Here is a 20,228-nt window from a genome sequence, read left to right as displayed (position 1 = left end):
CTTTATATTCTACTACTTCTTAATACAAATGGCTGCCCTATTTCTAGTCCTAGATGACAAATGTCTTCCCTCATTCTCATCTCTCATGCACCATCTCACATACTCCTTCTACCCATCCTTTATAATTCAGTCCAGCAGGCCCTGCTGTCCCTGCCCCTTGTCTCCTCTCTACACACCTCTGTGGCCCTCAGACTCTTTATAGCGGGTTTACCTGCTGCCCGTGTCCTAGGCTCCACCATGAATGTCTGGAATGCAGAGAACTCTCTTTGGCTGCTGAGCATCTAGCAAGGTATCAGGCACATATTTATGCTTAATGAATATTTTTGGTTGAATGAATGCTGTCTCATTTATGAAAACTATGTCTTATCGTGTAATACATAAACTCTATCTTCTCAACCGGATTTTATGCTTCTGAAAGGCGAGGACTGTACCTCACAAGACCCTGCAGTTCCAATAACTAGCAAAGCATCCAACATTTGAAATACATTATGCTTTATGGTTAATGATGGTGACGTCAGGATAATGATAAGGATGTGTCTCAACGTGCACTGATCACCCACCTGCCTATTTTAAGAATATAGCAGTCATGATTATATCAATATAGTAAGAGCCACCATTGGTTAAATATTTACTAAATGACTGGTACCATCCTAAGTGTGGTAGAAACATCAGCTCATGTACCCTACAACCACCTTGGCAGTGAAGTGTCAGTTCTCATTTTTGAAAAATGGAAATGCAACCCGTGGAAGTTTAAGAAAACTCTCCAAAATCACACAGCTGATAATGTGGGAGCTGATGTTTGAAATTAGTCCTTTTAAACTCCAGAGCACGATGCCTCTGCCACTGCACTTTCCTTAATTTGATGGTTCTGTTACTCCTCAGTGATTATCTGCTGACATTTAGTGTCATTTCCATGCCCGAGAGCCCCACAGAGCAAGAAGTTGGGAACTGCTGGGAGGAGCCCCTCTCTCCGTGGCTCTAACAGAGAGCATTCTTTTTCTTACAGAGGCTGCTGTTGCTGTGGATGGATGTTGAATTTAATAGGCAGAGATTGGTGCTGCCAAAGCAGCTACAAGCAAGGTTTGGAAATCCCACTAAGACAAGCCCTGGAAGCAAAGAAGTCCCTGCCTGGTAGGAGCTGTGACTCACCATGTTGAACACGGCCATGGTTAAAATGATGGCCGTGGTGATGACCGTGAGAGAGATCCGCGGCCAGGGGCGGTTCGCGATGATGCCTGATGACTTTAAAAGCCACAGGAGAGAGGCAGATGCCTTTTTGCTGCATTGCTAGGAAGAGAGAGAAAGAAATAAAGAAAAAGCATTGCTATTTTATGTATTCTCTCAAGTTTGTTAATGATATTTAAAACCACAAGATGCACCAATATTCTTCCAAGAGTAGACAAGTAGGCTCTGTCCTCTGGTGGGGGCTCAGACCAGATCACACACCTTGTTACGTTATGTTGGCATCACTGTTACAAAGTAAGAATAGATTAATTAAATTTTTATAATAAATGTAAGTTGCGACTATCTGTCCTTTAAAATAGATCTAAAATTATATTTAAAAAAAATCTGGTAAAGAAACAAATATGTCAGTTAATTAAACCATTCTGTGGGATGTGTTGGGGCTCAGATCACAGCTATGATGAAGCAGTTGTCATAAATTTAGCCAATCTATGTAGAAAACAGACCAACATGTAGCTAATCATAGAAATACAACTGTCAAATACTACTAAGTTAATACAATGGTAAAACTTGTGTGACCTCCATAAAACTCAAACAGAGAATACTCCTTGACAGCTATAATAAGCAGCACTTTTATTTCTCTACATTTTTCACATCTTCTTTCTGCTTTATTCTCTCTCTCTCTCTCTCTCTCTCTATATATATATATATATATATATATACATATACACACATATATGCATATGTACATATATATTTCTTCTGTTAAAAAAATCAATAAAATATATAAAAAAAGAATTAAATGAGATTCTATAATAAAAAGTGAGAGATCGATAGGTGAGCTTAAAGAACAAGCCCAGCGGCCCAGCATCACACCCCCATTGTTGTGAGACTTTCTGCAAGTTAATTTCCCTCTAATTCTCCCAGGTCCTTCTCTGATTTCTCCTAGAGCCTGTCTGGAAGCATGAGCTGCCCTGCACTCCAGGGGCTGCCAGCAGCCGAATCTCTGGCTGGTGGCAGGAGGCACACACAGTGGGGCTCTGGAGGGCATTTTCCCACCAGCAACAGGGGAGGAGCCAGATTTGTACCTCAGGCTTCTAAAGAGCAGGATTTGGTGGTGGCATTAAATATGTCATCCAATAAGATGCACTTTCATGCTCTGAACATGCAGTGTCCTGGAGGGTCACAGAGCTGGAGGACACCCACCCGAGGATGCTTACTTATATCATTATCATTTAATGCATGCTACTTTTAACAATTTACTACCACAGACCCTAATCAGATTTATATTCTGGAGGAGAAACTCTAACAAAGTGTAAAAAGCAGAGATTCAATAAAATGTCGTAGTCATCTATTAGAAGATGATGGCATTTGGTTTGATTTTGGTAAATTAATATGTATCTGCATCTTAATCAACTAGAATTAGTGTTTTTGTTTAAGAAAGAATTGTTAAAATCAATGATTTTGGGTCTGTACACAGGAGTTATCAAAAAATTTGATAATAAATATGTTTAAGGGCAGAAATGCAAAATTGTATTACTCTAGGAAAAATTTAAAGCCAGCTCAGATTCCATATCACTCTTAGGTGAAATATTATCTAGTTATTGCACAGACTTATTTTTGAAATTAAATTATTTTGTTTAAATTTTAGAATTATATATGATGATAATCTTGCCAAATGAGCTATCTAATAGGAATATGTTATACTCTGAGCAGAGATTAGTCGCTTACTGAGACAGATGTGGGCAGACACACGTGAAATTGTTTCTGCTCCTGCAACATGCTGGGCAGAATTACAAATCGGGGTCCACGTGTGGCTACTGAACATGTGGCAGGGTATCCGGGAACACCTTCACGCTCCTATTTACCCCTAGAAAGAAAACACTTGGGGCACCTCACTAAAGACCATGGGTTTGGCACGCACTGGGTTCAGGATAATGAATTTAGGATGTAGTAGGTTCAATTCAGTCTCCTGTTCAGTCTTCATGTATGCCTCAAAGTACCCCCATGCAAGCATTTTTAAACTTATGAGAAATATTCATTGCTATCAAGGTCAGGGAGGCAGGCAGCCACCCCAGTCTTTTCACTCCTGTGACTGAGTTCATGCAGAGTGAATAGAACTGAAATATAAAGATTTGTAAGCATTGCTGGTGGCAAGGACAAAGAAACAGAAGATAAGAGATGAGTACGCTGAACTATAGGGACATTTGGGGAAGAAGAAGAGGGAGATAAAGATTATGGAAGCAGAAGGAACCAATAATGAAGAAAAGAGGAGAAAAAAAGACCAAGATCTTAAAATAGAAAAGATCTGACTAAGGAAAAATGGGAACATTGATTTGATTTGAAGTCCTGAATAAAAATTACAATTGGATCTTGACATGATCATTTACTTCAGTTTATTCTGTTTTGGGTTAAGTATTCAAATAAAGTCCTGGGTGCAAAAATAAGTTTATCAAAATTTATACCATCCTAATGAAAGGTCCTATATAATAAAAGTCTAATATGCAAATAGACCGAATGGGGAACAACTGAACAACTGGTCGCTATGATGTGCACTGACCACCAGGGTCGTGCGTGGAACATGGCGGGCATCAGCCGCGGCGGGATGGTGGAGCAGGTGAGCGGGAGCGCCAGACCAAGGTGGGGCACCGGTCGCTGTCATCGGGGTGAGCCTCTGGTGGTTACTGAAAATTCTTTGCTCCTGCATGCCTAGGTCCTGCCCAGCACTTGCACCTGCTGCTGGCGCTGGAGCCTCTGCTCACCGTTTGCACCCACTGTCAGTGCCGGCCCCACTCGCACCCACAGCCAGTGCCAGAGTTGCCACTTGCACCCACTGCCGGTGCCTGATGCCGGTCCTGATTGCTCAGCACCATTAGTGGGTGCAAGCAGCAGCTGCTGGCCCCCATCATCCCTCAGGGCTTCTCTACCTCCCCCTGCTCCTGAGGGGTGATCAGGGCCAGCAGCCGCCACTCACATCCACTGATGGTTCTGGCCCACTTGCACCCGCTGCTGGAGCCGAACCAAATTGCTCTGCACCATCAATGGATGCGAGTGGGGCTGGCACTATTAGTGTGTGGGAGCAGCAGCAGCGGGAGTGGGGCTGCCGGCAGAGAGGGGACCGGGGGCCGCGTGGGAGGGTCCGGATGGGGGCACGGAGGTTGGACCAAGACCCAGCCGTATGCACACTGCAGCCTTGCGGCCCACAGTTCCTTTAAAGGTGCACAAATTCATGCACTGGGCCCCTAGTAAATAATAATATCTCAAAGAACATTTCAGCATTTATTCAGAAGATGCGACTTATGGAAATGAGCCCAGGTTAGTCACTCTAGTTGATCTTTGGCTTAATTACTGGCATAATATTACCCAACTCTGTTTCCTCCCTCTCCTGATCATCAGTGGGTCTCACTGTATCCTGTGTTTGGCTCTTACTTACAGTGAGCTCACTGTGGGCCTTCTAGCAATGCTCTGGCTGTCAATGCTACACCCACTGACAAATTTGGTATTAGTACTAAATGCAGTGGGAGATGTAAAGGAAAAATAATATAAATTTATATGAAAACCCTATCATAGAGATGGTGCTGGGGAAAATGAGCAGTGTGGTTTGCTAGAAAGGGTATAGGGTGAATGTCAATGTTCTTCATTCAGTAAAGGCAAAATATTCTCCACAGAAAAATACAATAAAGTGTTCATGCACTGTATTTGTGTAAAAAAATATTCCCACCAAAAATGTTTCCCTTCCTTTCTTCTTATTTTTATTTTTTAATGTTTTGCACTGGAAACAATTGGTAGTCTCTCACTCTAAAATACCGTATAATTTAATGCAGTAATTATAAAAGCTTTTGCAGTTTCATTAGTGTCCATTTAAAAAAATAAAATTAAGTACCTGGAAATAAGTAGATGCTTATATCAAGTGAAGTTTTAATTCAGAACAACATTCAGAAAAATTATAACTATGTCAGAGTGGCTGAGTAACAAGCTTGCATTATTAGAAACACAAAACTTATCTTAAAATCTTGCCTGACAAATATGGTGAAATTTATCAGATAAACATGTACTTTTGTGTATTTGCCTAGAGGAACACCTTCTTTGGCATTTAGTTGGCCAAGGACTATATTTTTGAATGGCAGCGATAATTACTAGTAACAGTTAATGTCACAGAGACTGCCATGTGTGCTTTGATTACTTAATTGTACTTGAATTTCTTTCAGAACGAATGCTTTATTTCAATCAATCATATTTTACAAAATCAACCCGTTTCTTTTGTACTTCCTGAGTGAGCCACATTCCTCCGTCATTCACCCACTTCGTGGCACTCACAGCCTGTCCACATCGTATTGTCTTTGCTGAAATGCTTATCTCTGGCCACAGGAAGAGCTGGTTGAGAACAGTGACCACATCACCCGGGTCTTTGTCCTCCCACAGGCAGCACAGTGTTCAGCGGCTAGTAGAAACTCAATAGATGATTACTCAATACATTCATTGTCTTCATGATGAACCCTAAAGGAAATTCCCAAGGGCCAGAAACAAAGAAGCAGCTCAGTACTAGAGAAACAGTGTCCTGGGACTGAACACAGGGAAGAAGATGGTGCCTTGGGTCTGCAAATGGTGGGCAGCTGGAACCAAGACCCCTGAATAAAACCAGAGGCCTCAAAAGGCTGTTCCCTCCATGTAAACAAGTCTAGAAGAACTCCATGAATTGGTTGAGGGAAGCACTAATAAACTTTAATGACAAATTCAAACTCTAAATGGAGGTGTTGGGTTTGAAATTACATGATCTGCTTCATAATGAGAATTTCAAGTTGAGGGGTTGTTAATCAGTTCAAAAACCAGAAGAAGTCTTTGGGGCTGTGGCAGAAGAAAGAACAACACTGCTTATAAATGACTCCTGGTGCACATTTGTGGAGGGCGGGGGTGGTGGGGGAGGGTCCCTCAGCCTGGCCTGTGCCCTCTAACAGTCCAGGACCCCCGAGCGGTTTGCCAGCTGTGAGCCCAGCTTCTGGCTGAGTGGTGCTCCCCCTGTGGGACCACACTGACCACCAGGGGGCAGCCTTGCATTGAGCATCTGCCCTCTGGTGGTAAGTGCGTGTCATAGCAATTAGTCGTTCCGCCATTCGGTCGATTTGCATATTAGCCTTTAATTATATAGGATAGTTTACTTTACTGGGTGCAGGGCATGTCCCAGTTGTGGGGAAGCCATTCCCACTGAAAATGACCTCACAATAAAAAAAAAATTACAAACTACCTAAGACAATGGACCTCACAAGAAATACTCAACAGATATAACAGATTATGGAATTAGCACAAGAAGATCTGTAGATATTATACCAATCTGAAATAGCCTATAAAATAAGATTGAAGGAATAAGGATGAGTTAGAGTCTTTAATAAATGAGCAGTTAAGAGAAAATAATAGGTGTTTTAAAAAATGAGCCTTATAGACTCTCTGGAGATTAAAATGTGGATATTGACATTAAAAACTCAAGAGACTTTATTCTAAAGAGGATAGATGGCTGTGAGGAATTACACATAAAACTGCACAGAAAGGTGAAGAGATGAAAAATATAAAAAAGACACTGATGCACGGAAGCTACAATAAAAAGTTTCAACATACTTATAATGAATGTTTGAGAAAAACAGAACAGAAAGACTGGGAAAGAGGCAAAATATAAGGAGATATGGGCAAACATTTTGTGGGCCTGGACAGAATATGAGCTCTGTGGTCGAGGCAACACACTGAGTCGCAAACAGGAAAAATAAAAGTCTACCTACACTTTAACAAAAGAAATCTATTGCTCATGATAGACAAATAACAAATACTACAAAAACAACCAGAAAGAAAAGACATATTATCTACCAAGGAACAGCCACTAGACTGTAGCTTTCTCCTGAGCATATTTATTGTCCAGGAAAATACAGACTCATGTTTTCAAATTGTTATTAAAACTATCAAAAACAGACAATTTTCCAAGACAAAAGGTAAGTGGATATTTTATGCACAGGCTATCTCTGAAAGGATTAGAAAAGGAATAATCCTTTGAGAATATGGACACCAAGTCCTGGAGGAAGGAATGATATTCATGGAGAATGGTGAGAAATCGGCAAAACAACAAGAATAAATAACAACGAATAATAAAACCAGTTTAAATTAAAAAAATTTAAACAGTACTCTGTCTTTCTGTGTTATTTTATGGATTATTTTTTCAGCTCTTATCACTCCTTCAGTATAGCTATTGAGGTTTTTAAAAAAATATAATTTCTTCATTGTTTAAAGTATTACATATGTTTCCTTTCCCCCCCAATTGACTTTTCCCTGGCCACTTCTACCCCCAGCACATGCCCTCACCCTCCTTCTGTCTGTGTACATTGGTTATGCTTCTATTGAGTTTTTAATTTCAAGAAGATGAAAGATGGAAAAGAAGGATTAGATTTAGAGACTTAGCGCTTAGTCCCTGTATTCTTCAACAAGAAGATGCAGATAGTAATAGATTCTGTGAGTCATGTGCACAGTTACATGTTTTAAGTTAATCACCAAAAGAAAATAGAATTTATAATTTCCAGGTTGCTAGAGGGACTATAGGAGAATAAATAAATCCAATTGGTTCAAGAGAAGGCAGGAAAGGATAAAAAAAGAAGTAGAAACAAAGAAGATACATGAGGGATAAAAAAAAGCAAAATGAGTTTGTAGCAGTAATTATAATACACTGAAGTGTATGACACCTGTCAGGTAACAGAGGGGGATTTTGTGTCTGAGCCAATAACATAAAGCTGCATGTTGCTTATCACATGCACAACTAAACCTGCATAAGGACAAGGACAAGCTGAAAAAAAAAGATGGAAAAGGGACACTTTCTCTTGGAAAATACGAACCAAGAGAAAGCTGCTAGTTATATTGACATTAGAGAAAATAGACTTGAAGGAAAAACACTCCTGTGGGGCAGAAAGCTTTTCCACCAGCCGGTGTGTGACCGACTTTTCTTCCCCAGGAGACCTCGTACTTGTGCTTTCATCTCTGCCTGCAGCAGGGTTGGAGGCTGGCATCATATTATCTCCGCTGTACAAAGCACAAGACGACCAGGTCTAGAGGAAAAGGTCTTCTGACATTTTCTAACATTTTCACTTGGTGTATCTGGCGTACTTGTTCTAAAAGGTGCTTTGGTGTTGTTTCCTTGTGTGTGTGTGTGTTTCTTTTTTTGGGGATAGTATTTTTCATTACAATCACTGTGCTCTATTTGTTACCGAGATGTAAGCCCACTTAATGTAGTTTAGAAAGTTAAACCTGGCAGAAAATGTACACATTATTATTATTACTACTATAACAGTTTTTTTTATTGCTGATTGTAATGAAAACGTGAACTTGAATCTCTTATTCTATGTCTTAGTTTCTTAGATAAAATGGATTGTTTTACCAAATAATATATATGAAAACCCTTTGAAGGGCTCATATATGTGAAAACGTTTTGCAAAGTATTAATATTAAGGGTACTTTCTTACTAGAATATTTTAGAGTCTACATATATTTATAAGTTAATATTTTATTTCCATTTTACCAAAAGTCTTTTAATGGAGTTATACTTTCCCCAGAATCCAGTTTTAAATCAAATGGGACATCTGAAAAAATGTATTTTAGTAAATTAGACTAGAGGAGGAGAATACAAATGAGGTTCTATGTGAGGTTATCTTGACTTATGAATGTAACTAGAGGCCAGGTGCACGAATTTGTGCACCAGTGGGGTCCCTAGGCCTGGCCTGCAGGATCGGGCTGAAACCGGCTTTCTGACATTCCCCGAGGAGTCCTGGATTCCAAGAGGGTGCAGGCCAGGCTGAGGGACCCCACTGGTGCACTATCAGGGCTGGGGAGGGATAAGGGAGGGCTCCAGGGCATGTCCGGACCCCAGCGGATGGGGAGGGATAAGGGAGGACTCCAGGGCATGTCCGGACCCTAGCAGCAAGATCACCTACCAGTCAGACTGTCTGCCCCTGGTGGTCAGTGCATGTCATAGCAAGTGGTTAAGTGGCCTTAGCATATCATTAGCACATTATGCTTTGATTGGTTGAACAGACGACCAGATGACTGGCCACTTAGCATATTAGGCTTTTATTATATAGGATTTTTATCAATGGGTGCTCAGCAGTCAACACAAGGCACCCTCAGTGCTGTGCTGGCCAGTGACCATGAACATAGACATCACTGTCTAGTGGTGGGCACTTGTTTGTTGGCGACTCCACATATAGACTGGCCCCCTGGAACCTGTCTCCAATTAATTTTAAGAATTCTCAGGCTAGATTCAGATTCTGGCTCTAACACCTACTTGTTCTACATTGCAGGGCAAGTTTGTAGCAAATGCAAGGTTCTATCTCATTAACTGTAGAATGTGTGTTTCTTCTAAGGCAGTGGTTCTCAACCTGTGGGTCGCGACTCCTTTGGCAGTCGAATGACCCTTTCACAGGGGTTGCCTAAGACCATCCTGCATATCAGATATTTACATTGTGATTCGTAACAGTAGCAACATTACAGTTATGAAGTAGCAACGAAAATAATTTTATGGTTGGGTCACAACATGAGGAACTGTATTTAAAGGGCCAGAAGGTTGAGAACCACTGTTAAAGAATCTTAACCGAGGGTAGGAAACCTTTGCAGGTCTTATAATTATCACACTGATAATTATGAGCCTGCTCCAGTCTCCATTTCCATCCTCAAGAGATCTGCTCACAACTCCTTCTGCATTATTTTCCATGGGGGGAAACTTCTGAATGATCAGAATAGGAAACTCACTGAAGCCCATGGCACCCCAGAGTCCTGGGTTCTGTTTCAGCTCTCGAGCTTCCAACTCTGAAATGCCAACCAGCCTCTGCCATTGGAAGCTAAGTACCTCTGGCGGCACTGATGCCAAGGCGCCTAATGAGATATGACATGAGAGGACTCCAGGGTGATGGGCCAGGATGTCCCTGGCCAGCAGCCTGCCAGAATTAGGAGCAGCGATGGTAGCTGAATTCAGAGCTGCCAGCAAGGAAGAACTGAGGGTGTGTGAGGACATGGTGGGACATTTTCTGAGCAGTGGTGCCAGGAGGTTGCATTTGGGTGCAACCCAACATTCCTTCAAGCTAACTGATATTAAATATTTATCTTGTGGTTCAAGTGCCTAAAGTACGGCAATGAACAAAACAGGGCTGACGCAAACTCACTGAGGATCATTTCATCTAAAATAATACAAATAAGAATACCAAAGAGGAAGCCCAGCCAGCAGGTACTGGGAAAGCTGGCCATGGGCTCCACAGGGCTGGGTTAGGAAGGTGAGAGGATCATTTCCAACTGAGGAGTCAGCCGGAAGCATGTCGGAGTCAAGGAATCATGGCACATGTAAGGAGGAGTTCCAAAGCAGCAAGATGGGGCCACTGTCACCACTGCTCTCTCGTTCACACATTCTTGTACACACAGAACCCGCTCCTGGCAAGGATGTCTCAAGAAAGAGGATTAACATGGGCTCTCAGGGGCCCCTGGGAATGATGGCGTTGGTGAGACAAGGGGATGCTACACAGAGCCTGCTGGGGGATGGGAGGAAGGAAGATAGAAATGATAGGAGTCCAGCAGCAGGGACTTAGCACATGCTATTCAACACAGTTCTGTGGTCAGCATTCTGCTGGGTTCACTGGGAGAGAGGAAGCAAGTGTAGGAAACAATTCTTGTTGTAAGGAACCTGCTATATACCAGGGGAGAAAGCAGTCACACTCACAAAAAGGGGGTTGAATGAGCTGCCATGTAATCAAGTGCCAAATTATGTGGTACAGATCCTAAGTCTCAGGAGCTCAAAAAAGGACACCTCACAAGGACCGGGGCCGTTTCTGAAAAGTTTTCTAGGAAGGCCAGCAAGTGTGGAGGGCACCCGCATGGGCAAGAACTGAGGAGTGGGCCACGGGGGCAGGGCAGGGGGAGCACGGCTGCCTTAGCCCCTGAGGCAGGGGTGAGGGTGGGGGGCAGTCTGGGCTTCTCACTGCAATACTGACACTAACAAATACATTTCCTGAAAAATTTTTTCAGAATGTGTCACTGAATGAACACCTGTGTGATTTTTTAATCAACAGGAAAGAATTGCATTTCATTAGCACTCTTACTTTTGTGCCCATTTTGATGTTTCTCCACCTGTTTAAAAAAAATCAAACCCAGTCTTACAATGACCAATCAATTTTATTTATTTGCCATGTATGTTTTGTGTAACAGAGGGTAACAAAGGTAAAGCTCTTGGTGGAAAAATATCAGTTAGGCTCACCTTTTATCAACCTCCTTTATATGAAAGTATTTTACTTTAATTCTTCACACAGAGAATTTAATATCAATATTAGTATGAATACTGCCTTTGGCATTTACATTTTCAGAAAGTTAACACAAGTTAATAGAAGGTGAGTCGGGTTATTAAGTACTTTTTCATAAACTCAGTATTTCATCCGTAATTAAATGCAAAGCATAATAAAACCTCATACAATTTGGTAGATTTCAGGAGGCCAGGGAATGGGCAGTTAGGATGTAGCAATGTATTCTCCAAGATCATTAAGGAGTATTTGTGCTATGCATAGATTTTGCTTGAATTTGGAGGGTAGACTAGAAAGCATACAGAAAGCCTTCTTAGATTGGCTGTGCATTAATGTTTGATGTTTACAGTTAAAAAAAATCCTTACAGAATCACATAAATAGTAAAAGGAACCTCTTATTGGAATGAGAAGAATTCCTTTTTGAATTTTACCAGGATTACCTCTGGATCAAGGATTCCAGCTGGCCACTGGGGGGAGACTCATTCACGAGTCCTACTGATTCAAGTTTAGAAAGACCAAGCTGTCTTTAAGTCTAGCCTTCCTGACCATTTTGTCAAAATACAGGCTCTTCTTGTGAGGCCGAGGCAGGCACTAGTTCATCTGTAGCCTTGAAATTTTTCTCTGAGACAACAAAGAGTTAAAAAGAACCCCTGAGCATCAGGTGTGTGGGTGTCAGGTCTAAACCAAGCCCCCCCCCCAGGAACTGGAGGAAGCAGGCACTGTGTGTGTGGCCTGAAGGACCATAGGGCGGGTACAGGAGGAATCAAGAGCCGTGAAAATTTCCATGGTGAGGATGGATTATACTGAGGCCGAGAGGGGAGACTTTTCATGAGAGCAGAGCATTCCCACACAGACAGCAAAGTTGCTCTGCAGATTCATTTTTCAGCCTCCAGCCCTGTGTTCCTTTTTTACAGAAACTTAGTGGGAAGGGAAAAAAAATGAACTTGAAACCCTAAATATACACTATGATCCCCTCACCCCACAACTGGATGCCTTGGACTAGAAAATGACAACTATGGCTCCTGAGGCAAAATGATATAAGGTGCTTTACAATGAGGTTTGGATTTCAAAAGAAGCACAAATGATTGTTCCTGTTCTAAAAACTTGAGAAATGGGCTTCCACATCCTTCTGGAGGCCAGGAAGACAGAGGGTGGAGCCAAATGCTTTCCACCTAAGGAAAATTTGAACGTAGAAAATCAGGCTTCTTTGTGTATGAAGCATTTTAGAACTTGACAAGGATTCCCATGGGTCAATATTTACCCAGTCCTCTCTTCTCTACAACCTATGGTATCTTCAGGGGATTTTCAAGAGATGCTGTGTGCATGCCAGGAAATCAGAAACCTTAGTCTCACTTGTGGGAGAGTTTCCAATCCAATTTAAATAATCTAAACTATGATCCAGCAAATAGAAACCCACAAAAGTTTGTAAAGTTACAAGGCAGAAGAGGCCGACAGTGGAGACAGAGACATGCTTTGGAATCTTAGCACTTTTCGGGCAAAAGATTTCAACACAGACTAGAATACAATGGACACCCAGGGCTCCAAACCATTAAGAGGCCATTCTGTCACTGTACTGATGTTGCTGGAGGTAACACTACCATACATTTTTAAAAAGAAAAATGATATCACAATGAAGAAACACATGAAAAGGGTAAAACCAGGTAGAATGAGAAAAGTGCTCTCCTAGAAGCCACAGTGCATCCTATGGGTGTAGCACAACCTTGAGAAGTGACCAGGAGCCCTGCACACTCTAGGTCTGCTTCCTTGGTTGTGTCATCTACTTGCTCTTGTCAAAGTCTAATTGGAAGAAGAAATCATGACTTCAGAAATATGAAAAATATGAAATTTCCTTAACCTTACACATCTCATAAAATGCATTCATTCATTGGCAGATATTTTAAGGATTATTCCTATTTATTTTGTGTAACAAACTATTTGTGACATTAAAATTTTGGTTAACAAAAATAAGGGAAGTGTCTCCACAGAGGATGCCTATGAACTCTGCTCAAAAGTGGCCTCTCCTCTTTCAACCCATCTCCAATGAACAAAATGGAACATCAGCTCTCTTTTGTGACTTCTATCCCATTGCTGGCCTTCTTAGGATACTCTCATTGCTTTGGACCAGTGGTTCTCAACCTGTGGGTCGCGACCCCTTTGGGGGTCGAACGACCCTTTCACAGGGGTCCCCTGAGACCATCAGAAAACACATATATAATTACATATTGTTTTTGTGATTAATCACTATGCTTTAATTATGTTCAATTTGTAACAATGAAATTGGGGGTCACCACAACATGAGGAACTGTATTAAAGGGTTGCGGCATTAGGAAGGTTGAGAACCACTGCTTTAGACTCAAGTAGATTTACTTTTTATATCCAGAACTAGCATCTAAACCATAAGAGCTTGCAATGATTGCCTTAAATTAAAACACTAAAAAAATTTTTACATTTGCCATTTTGATGTTCTAAGATTTTATATCTGGAAAGTTGACATAAAAGATATATTTGGTATGAGTTTTAATTCTCCTGTATACTCAAAGTCTCCCATTATACTTATATAGTCACAGTTATAAATATTCTGAAAATGTTGAGAAGATGATAAAAATTGCTGACAGAAGCAAGTGGACCTAACTACAATTTTATGATGTGACATCCAACATCTCAAATAATCTTCAAATTTGTGTCTTAGTTGTGTGTGAGCTGTGTCAGTTTGTATTTTTGGCAGATGACAGGAAGGACGCATGTTTCTTTACTGGGATCTGTATGTCTTGAAATGGTAAGTCAATAACCTCCCTGTTTTAGGTAAGAAATCAGTTTTCATTCAATGAGCACAGTTTTCAAAGAAGTTCAATATTTGAAGTACCTACCAAAAGCTGTCCAGCAAAGCAGACAAAAAGGATAAAGGCAAGCAGGAGGAACGCAGCTCCAAAGGAGATCCCGAGGATGGAGGTTCTACAGGAAAGAGAAAAGAATGGGTTAGTGTGGGGAGGGTTTCTCTCATCCTGGAAAGCCGTCAGCCATATCTTCACTTAATTAGGACTTAATTAAATGAGGACTTCAATCCTCACTAATTTTTTTGAGAAATGAAAATGAACGTAAAACAAAACTGAAAATATGTCCATAGAAAACTATGTCCACAGTTGTGTCTGGTTGACTTGTGATGATGGCTCATTAAAACCACCCTATACACAGTCCTTTATTTAAAAATTATCTTTTTTTGGACTCACCTATGCAACTAGCACTTTCCGTCACTGTGTCCTCTTCCCTGCTGTTGATGTTTTGGCAGCTGCTGCCTCCAGATCATTCTTACTCCCGTTCACTTAGGTAACACTGAGTCTTCACCCTCCCCACTACAATCCAACCAGATTCAACTTCCTTAAAAAATAAATGCATCTAAGTGTTTTCTGAAGTTCTCCCAAGGTTTCACAGGCCCCGGCTTTTACATTCTTGCACGAGTCAATGAACACACAAGCTTTCTATGATCATGTGAACAATGTGCCCACTGAGTTACAGATTGTGCTACCAACAGGTTATAAGTATTTATAAGAATTATATACATTTCTGAGCAGTCCTTTAAAAAATTAAAAAAATGAAAGCCTCGTAAGCCTTCATTTATTACAAAGATAAAAGGGGTTGGGGGGTATCAAAAGAGCAGAACTACAATGAATAATCAAAGATGAAATTCAAATGGAACATCCAAGGAGAGGTCAGGTGTGTCTGAGACCATAATAAAACTCATACCAATGACACTGGCTAGAGAAACTGAAGAGAGAGAAGAGCAGCAACTTCGAATGTCAATAGACAGATGGAAGACCTAGATGCAAGTCAGCAACAAGTTGAAATAAATCTCTAGTGGGAAGGTGTTTATATATCAAATACACCTATAGTATTGACTCAGCTCATGCACTAGGCCTATGTTAGGCTGCAATGTTACAAAGATGATTAAGATGTCAACCATATTTTCAGCTGCTTACAGTCTAGTAGAGATAAGCACTGTTTGTCTCCTTACCTTCTAGAACATTCTTCCTTAAGACATCACTCCAATCCTCAGACCCTGGTTGAGGCCACAGAGGCCCTGGCTACCACCAGTTGCCCCAGCCTCATCATCTCCCCTACACAGTCTCAGAGCCTCCTGCTCAGACAAGACAGTGAGGAAGGAGGGGACTGTGAAGCAGTGCACACCTCAGAGGGATGGACGAAAGAGGAACACGGTAACTCATCTGCTGAACTTTTGTTCGCCACCTTTCTCATCCATTTTATTCTTATAAAATAAGCTCTCAAGAGTTTCATTTGACTCTATGTTCACCTGATTCCTTTTGAATATCAAGGTAATGCCAGCCTCATAAGGTTGAGTTCAGAAACATTATTTCTTTTTCTTAGGTCCGAAACTGTTTAGATAACAAACGAGTAATCGTTTATTGAAGGTTTGGTAAATCTCAACTATAAAACCATCTGATGAGGTGATGGTGATGATATGATGATACGATGACACAAATCAACATCCATAGATCATTTACTACATGCCAAGCACTCTTCTAAGGACTTTATATGTATAGTTAATTTACTCCTGGATAGAAGTTAATATTATCACCTCATTTTACTGATGAGAAACTGAAACCCAGATATCTTAGGAGACTTGCCTAAAAGCTATTTCTCTATTAAGTTGTGTGGGTGACGTTTGTGTTCATGAAATTGTATTCCTGATCCATGATTAGAAGTAGATATGTCACATTTCTGTCATGTTTACTGGTTCTATTTTTTAAGTCAATTCGGAAAATTTTCCTAGAAAATTATCCATTTTATTTAGATGTTCAAATGTAAAATATTATATTATTCTCTTGAAAATTTTAAAGTCTCCATATTTGAAGTAATTTCTTTTTGTACTAAATCTTATTTTTATCTTTTTTCTTTAAATCAGACTTTTGCATGTTTGTTGATTTTCTCAAAGCGTTTGGAATATTATTAAAGTCTATGCATTCTGATAGTTTTTTAGATTATTAGTTTCTGATTTAACTTCAAAAAAATCCGTCTTCATTTAAACTTAAATTGTTCTTTTGCTTAATTGTCACTTGTTGCTAATCTTTTGTATTTTCTAATAAATGTATTTAAGCACATAAATATTCCCATAATTACCACTTTAGCCAAATCCCATAGCTTTGATTTATAGCTACTCAATTGTCATTCTTTTCTAAAAGGCCTGTAATTTCAATTTCAATTTCCTTTTAATACAAGAGTAATTCAGAAGTCTAACTTATAAATTCTACAAAGAGGCTATTTTTGGTCTGTTCTTGTTATTTCTAATTTCAACAGATTTGATTAGAGATTGTGCTTATTATTTATACTTTGACAGTTTATTTTTCTTCTAGGCTGTGATCAACAGGCTTTACTTCTATGATGGTTTATGGCTTTCTAAAAATGATATGTATTTTCTATTTTTCTGGAAACAAAGCATGTTCTCTAAATATATCTATTCAGAGGGCCTAAATATATCTATTCAAATCCCCAGTGGGCTGACTTATTGACTCAATTTGGTCTGTCAATTTTAGAATGCATTAAGATTTCTAAATAGGATTGTGGATTTGTCAATATATCTGAACATTTTAATAGTTTCTCTTTATTTACTTCAAAGAAATGCTGGAGTGCACAAAGATTTATGATTGTTAAACTTTCTTGGTGACTGTACCATAATAGGTCTTTTGTCATGTTGAATGCCTTGCATTTGAATTCTGTATTGTCAGAAATTTATATTACTGCTGCCTTCTTTTTTCTGTAAGCTGTTTCTCAAAATAACTATTTTCCATCTTTATTTCCAAACTTTCTCTTTTAATTTTAGGTTGATCTCCCATATATAATACAAAAGTGTGGCCTTTGATTTGTAGCCTCAATCTTTGAGCTTCTGTCCATGAATAGGATATTTTTATCCATTTACACTTATAAAATTCGTTAATATTTGAGCAGTTCCTTCCTCTTGTTTTCTTAAAATGTATAGTAGGATTCATACAGAAAATCACCTGCATGTGAAGTTTTGTGTGAAGATTTTTAAAAAATCAAATTTAATAAATTCAATATGTACATATACATTTAAATGGTCTGTTCTATATGTGTCAGGTTTGATAGACTCTCCTTCCAATGAATTTTTCCATTTCATCTAATTTTAAATCTTGCTGGCCTTGAGTAATTTATAACATTCCATATTTATCCTGCCAATGTCTATAGGCTCTGTAGTGGATTCCCTTTTATTCCTTATATTATTAGTTTGGGTGCTTTGTGATGATCTCTTTTTCTTTCTTGATCAGTTTGGTAATGGTTTAGCAATAATTAAACTTTTTCAAAAAATCAACTTTTGGCTTTACTATTTCTGTATTGATTGGTTTCTATTTTATTGATTTTTTCTTCCTTCTTTACCAATTATTCCCTTCTACATTCTTGATTTGCTCTTCGTTTCCTGGCTTCCTAAATTGGAAACTGAGACTTTTTATTTTAACTGTTTTATTTTCTTTCTTTTAGCATTTGAAAGCTACAAATTCCTCTCTAAATGACTGCTTTAAGTACATACCAGATAATTTGATGTTATGTTTTGATATACAAAACACTTTCTAATTTCTCTTGTGATTTCTTATTTGACTAGTGTATTCAAATGTATATAATTTAACAATAAAAAGATTGAAATAAATTTTGAAAAGATTTATTAATAAAGATGGAAACAATAAAAATCTTGCTCATTGTTCCAAGAATATATGTATATCTGGGGCTACTCCTATTGAACATTATACCAGAAGAGCTAGCCAGGGAAATTAGGCACAAAAATAAAATAAAGGCATCAGATTGGAAACAAACAAGTAAAACTATCTCTACTTGTAGATGATACGATCCTGTATTTAGAATACAATGTCACAACCTGGCATTCAGACCCAGAGTGGCTCGAATTCTCACTGACATGCTCAACCTGAGGCTGTCCCGTGTTCCTGTCCACGGGCACAGACCCTCTTGTTCAGTTGGAGGTACCCTTTATCTCAGGGAACAGAAATACCACCAAGCAAAGTAATGGCTGCTCAAAAGCTCTTAATTATAACCATTTATCATGCCTGTTCTATCAAAAGCATGTTCAGGCCCATTAAGCATACCATGAGGTTATATAACATAACCAATTTTAATTAACATTCTGGTTGCAAAGCTGTTTCTTTTTAAAACCCAAGTATAACTGATTTATGTACTTACTGAAAAGCAAAGCTGACTCCTCCCTGTCATGAGGCAAGGAAAGTCACATTTTTTTTAGTGAGGATTTTCGACTTTGGCACTTTAATCAAGTATATTGTTACAGTAAATGGAAAAGGCTGATTCAGGACTAGGTCCTTTCTCCTCTCTGGTTTTTCCCAGCCAGTTCATTGCTTAAAGATGGTTCTGACAGGGGCAAGGAAGCACGTTTGCTGAGAAAGAAACCAGCAGAGATTACGGACTCCTCCCCCACCAAAAAAGTCTGAAAGTTATATTAGTTATAAACCATTTAAATGGGTAAACAAAGCCTTTCTTTGGAATTCTAGTTAGTGCCACAGCTCTCTTCCCTCTGTGCTCTCACTTCTCCTCCCCCAAGTAGTGTTATGGGTCCCTCCATCAATGCTCTGTGAACCTCTGACACATTTATTTAGCAAAGACGATGAGAACTGAGGGAACTCACAGACCCTCAATAAAAGAAGTAATAAATAATATACATCAGTAAGAAGAAAAATGAAGAAAGGAATTTTTAAAAAGCATCAATGAGCAAAGATTTGGTAAACAATATGGGTAAATCTAAATAAATATTGACTATAATTACCATCTGGACCTAAAATGATAAGAAATAATTATAGAAGAAATATAACGATTACCTTTAAAATTTATTAAGTTAAGAATACATATATTTTCTTTTAACTTAATAAAGAAAAAAAATAAGTTAGGAAGGGAAGTGGAGAACAAAAGAAAAGCAAGGTAAATGAAAATAAGAGGGTAAAGCGGGTCTATATATATCAAAGAAAAAAATCAAAATACAAATAAAATAATATATATATATATATGTATATATATATATATATATATATATATATATATATATATATATAGTAATATGCAAATTAGGCTGGGACTCTGTAACGGGTTGCGACCAGACAGGAGGAGGTTGCGCGTGCAGGTGAGGCCTGGAACAGAGACGGAGACAGAGGCAGGGGGGCCTGCCCGAGCTGGCGTGGTGGCTCGGGTGGTCCCGGAGCGGACCCAGGCAGGGGGGCCAGTGCTGAGCGAGTCAGGTGCAGGTCCCAGCCCCCAGCCCCTCTCACCCAGGCTGGCCATACCCTCATGGGATGAGGGTCCCCGCTGGGGGCCTTGGCCAGCCTGCAAACAGCCAAGAGCCCCTCACCCAGGATGGCCACAGCCTCATGGGGTGAGGGTCCCTGCTGGGGGCCTTGGCCAGCCTGCAAACAGCCATCAGCCCCTCACCCAGACTGGCCAGATACCTCAGCAGAACCCCCACCCTGATCCGGGACACCTTCAGGGCAAACCAGCTGGCCCCCACCCATGCACCAGGCCTCTATCCTATATAATAAAAGGGTAATATGCAAATTGACCCTAACAGCAGAATGACTGGGAATGACTGGTCACTATGATACACACTGACCACCAGGGGCAGACGCTTAATGCAGGAGCTGCCCCCAGGTGTCAGTGCACTCCCACAGGGAGCTCTGCTCAGCCACAAGCCAGGCTGATGGCTGC

General features: G+C 40.0%; 1 protein-coding gene across 21 annotated transcripts in view; it reads right to left on the bottom strand.

Moving 5' to 3' along the window:
• ADCY2 (adenylate cyclase 2) overlaps positions 1-20,228 on the bottom strand; it is a 275,450-nt gene that overhangs the window by 46,168 nt on the left and 209,054 nt on the right. For all 21 annotated transcript variants that reach the window (XM_023752137.1, XM_023752078.1, XM_023752080.1 and 18 more), the window contains 2 exons: positions 14,354-14,438; positions 1,150-1,287 (listed from right to left, as the gene is read on the bottom strand). In XM_023752137.1, coding sequence (XP_023607905.1) covers positions 1,150-1,287; positions 14,354-14,438 — 223 coding nt within the window. The remainder of the gene's footprint in view (positions 1-1,149; positions 1,288-14,353; positions 14,439-20,228) is intronic.

Source organism: Myotis lucifugus, unplaced genomic scaffold (assembly GCF_000147115.1).
Source record: "Myotis lucifugus unplaced genomic scaffold, Myoluc2.0 scaffold_0, whole genome shotgun sequence".
Lineage (NCBI taxonomy): Eukaryota > Metazoa > Chordata > Mammalia > Chiroptera > Vespertilionidae > Myotis > Myotis lucifugus.
This window is presented reverse-complemented; position numbering and strand designations above follow the sequence as displayed.